The sequence below is a fragment of the Dendronephthya gigantea genome, unplaced genomic scaffold (assembly GCF_004324835.1).
Source record: "Dendronephthya gigantea isolate DGI-Jeju-01 unplaced genomic scaffold, DenGig_1.0 000599F, whole genome shotgun sequence".
Taxonomy (NCBI): Eukaryota; Metazoa; Cnidaria; class Anthozoa; order Malacalcyonacea; family Nephtheidae; genus Dendronephthya; species Dendronephthya gigantea.
In genome coordinates this window covers 29,191-32,920 of record NW_021163609.1, presented here as the reverse complement: position 1 = coordinate 32,920, position 3,730 = coordinate 29,191, and the positions used below count along the sequence as shown (strand labels likewise).

The window sequence follows — 3,730 nt, the reverse complement described above, 5'->3', positions numbered from 1 at the left end:
TTTTCGCTGGAAGAATGGGTTCTAGTGTCGAATAATGTGCCGAGTCAGCCGAGATTTGAAAGCAAATATGGACGACATGGAGCTGGAAAGAAAGGTGAGTAATTATTTTTAAATCGTTTTATTTATGTAGTTTTTCCAAACCATCCTAATATGTCTTATTATAAAAATAAATCTGGAAGAAATAACAGTCAAAATATGAGTAGTATTTAAGTTGTACCAGATATTTTCCACAGCTATTTGTCATAATGAATATTCATAGTATTCTATAAATAAATACATGTACATATATTATATATGGGAATTTAAATTAATATATTTTTCAGATTTTACTTCAGTACAAACAACACAAAAAATCTTACACCATACAGCCTTCACAAGTGTTAACGGACGTTATTGACGAAGCCAAAAGGATTTTTAAAATTGAGGATACATCTCAAAACTTTTATATCCAACGGTTTGACCAAACATGGAACGAAAATATTGATGTAGAAAATTTGGACGAAGTTAAGAGTAAAGACAAGATCTACCTGGTTACAGAGACTATAAATGTTTCATCAAAAGAAAAGGTATTAATATTTGAAACTCAAATATTGTGATATATTATAAATATTTACACTTGTGTATACATATTTTTATTTATACAATTTGCTATAATAGCAAATTTAATTTAAATCTAAGGTAGCCATCCACTGGCATAATTATGTCGTGCATTTTGTCGGGTTCTAGCTGTCTGTACATAGGCTACTAGTTTTGGAATAAGTTCAAAAAACTGCAAGTAGATTTCCTTGTATAATAAAATTATAAATAATAATAAATAAAAATTATAAATATTTAAGAGAATTTTAAGATTACTAAGCTACATATTGCATAAAATTAGAAGCAAAAAAGTTTAAAGAACTAAGATTTCCATGAACAAAAGGTGATCATTACGGTGGCAACCTAAATTTTCCTCCAATAACTCATCCCAAATTGTCCAGTTTGCATCTAAGACCTTTACATTACTGTACCTAGTTCTTGTCAATACAGTTTAATATCAAGTTCATGATTTGAAGATTGGGAGGATGCAAATTCAACAAATGCAAAACATTGATTACCCTGTAGATTTCCTATGTATACAGAATATTGCCTTGTTCATCTGACATAATTATCATACTTAATGTATCATCCCAGCCATGTGTCTGCTAAAAATTATTCAGCAATCTAGACATCTTATGTATATGGCTACTGCAGTGTATATAAAACTGACCCAGTTTATGTTATCCAACTATCCAAGAAATTTTAACTTTTTAATATACTTTTGCAGGAGGAAGAAAAGACTACAAATAATGTTGTCAAAAGTATGTAACAGGTTTTTTCCAGTTTTCCTTGTATTTCTCTCTATTCTCTAAGCTTGATACTGCAGTCATTACAATAATTATACATTCTTATTATGGTTTCTTTACGTTATTGCTTGTAGATCAAAGTTCAATGATAGCTAATGGACTGAAATCAAAGCAAACCACTTTAGTTCTGAACAGGGGAAGAATTGAAGTTGGACCTCGAATAACTGTAAGTGTTGTACTGTGCTTGCAGTAGTCTTTACCAGTAGTCTATAATATAAGTGGGATATAACATGCAATTTTTTGGCAAACATACATGCATTGTGATGTGATAATGCACTATTATAGTCTGTGGTACTGTTTTGTTCCTTCTGTGTTTTTTCCTGTTTTATCTTTTCCTTTTTTACCAAAATATAGACAAAACTATAGAGTACTTAAAATACAAAATTTATCAGAAAGTCCAAAGGAACAAAGCAATTGTTCTGTAGTTCAATGTGCAAAATTAACTGGCTTGGCATTTGTCTAATTTGGTGTTGTCTCAACAGATTTTGGGGAAAAGTGTGCAAAATAGCCAAGAAGAAAACTTGAAAAGATACCTGCAGGTTGACCAAAAACATAGTAAAAGGAAAAAAAAACTGAACCAATGTGATTTAGAAAGTACCTTCAATGCTTCTGATAAAAATTGCTAGATACATTTTTAACGAAAGACAAAAAATACAATAATTTCAAAAATTATGGCAAATCCTTCTTTTTAAACAGTTAATTTATTTACTGGATTTTAAACAGTTTTCTCAATTACTTTTACATCATAATTTTGTATTGCTTTTGCCCACTCAAACATTGAAACAACAGTAAAAGCGTGCACACGTGAGGTCACGGAGTACATAGTACTTTATTACATATTACTTGCCACGTAATATCTTCTACTGTATTAATATCATAAAAGAAACAGAAAAACTCATCTCGTGCATTTATAGTGCTCGGTTACACCTCGTGTTTTACATGCTTCTTGGTATTCTCCTGACATTCCTCTCACATGCATTAACACACCAGAAACACACGCGACCCGTTTTCTATTTCTAACATACTGTATATTTTAAAACATTTACCAGTAACGAATGTTTGATAATGAACTTAGTAAGTGTACACTGTTTCTAGCTGAACGATGAGCAATGCCAAAGTTCGACTGTGACCGTATAATTAGATGGTGATGAGCTACGAAAGCGGAGCGCTATCTATTCCTTAAATCCGGAAGATAAGCTATTAAGTTATCACAAAGCTATTAATGAAGCTTGCTTTGAGCTGGCTAAAGAGGATCCCAGTCTTGTTTACAAGAAATCAGAGATGTTCAAGATCGCAATCGCCAAATTGGATTCCGACGGCTACAATTACAAGAAAAAGAAGTCGAGATCGAAGTTGATTTCCAATGCTGGGCAAGACCTGCAGGATAAACCCCCTAAGAAAATATCTCAGGAAATAAGAACCAAGAGAATAAACGAGTTAAATGAAGATCTTAAAGAGGTTGATCTCCAGTTAGATTTGTGTGAGAAACAGCGAATTAAGCAGACAAATGTTAAGCAGTATGCTCAGGCGATAACCTTGACAGAGCAGATATCTGAGCTGCGAATAAAGAAACGGAAACTGCAGAATGAATTGGCAAACTTACAACGAAAAGAGTCAAAATCGGTAGCCTACAAGCGGAAGACAAGCCAAAAGTGCAGTACAGATGGATATTCTGGTAAATCTAGCAAGCAAATTGATGTCATGTTGAAAAGAAGAGCACCTGACCATCCTGACAACGATGAATTATGTATTGTTGCAAAGAGGAAAAGTATTGTCGTGGAGGAAACCGAATCAAAGCAGAGTCCAGACAATGATGACGGCAGAGTTGAAGCAACATCAAGTGGTCAACAAGAAAAACAACAAGAGGTTCAGCCTGTTACAAAGAGGAAAAGTATTGTCGTGGAGGAAACCGAATCAGAGCAGAATCCAGACAATGTTGATGACAGATTTGAAGAACCAGCAAGTGGTCAACAAGAAAATCAACAAGAGGTTCAGCCCGAAAAAAAGCAAGAAAATATTCCTTCTGAAAATACCCAGGACGAAACTCCTTTTTTAGAGAAAACGGAGTACCTCTTATAGGCACAGAAGCCTATGAAAGGTACTCTACCTACAACAAAAGATACTTGAGTAACAAGGATGTATATAAGGTGTCTGATGGTTTCTACAAGTCTTTACTAAATGGCGTTTCACTTGTTGAGTTCACATATTTTCGATTAGTTTATTGTAAAGCAAATCATAGCAAGGACTGCAATGAATGCAGCAAACTCGTGGACTGTGCCAAGGACATTTTAAACTATGGAGTTGTAGAACTGCAACAGGTATTCCGCAAAAATTTCAAGCAGTCGAAG

At 33.7% G+C, this 3,730-nt stretch overlaps 1 protein-coding gene across 1 annotated transcript; it reads left to right on the top strand.

The window, feature by feature from the left end:
- The first annotated feature begins 2,663 nt into the window (after window positions 1–2,663).
- LOC114543950 lies at window positions 2,664–3,461 on the top strand. Its single transcript, XM_028562735.1, has one exon. It carries the CDS (start codon window positions 2,664–2,666, stop codon window positions 3,459–3,461), a length of 798 nt encoding a protein of 265 aa, XP_028418536.1.
- The last annotated feature ends 269 nt before the right edge of the window (window positions 3,462–3,730 follow it).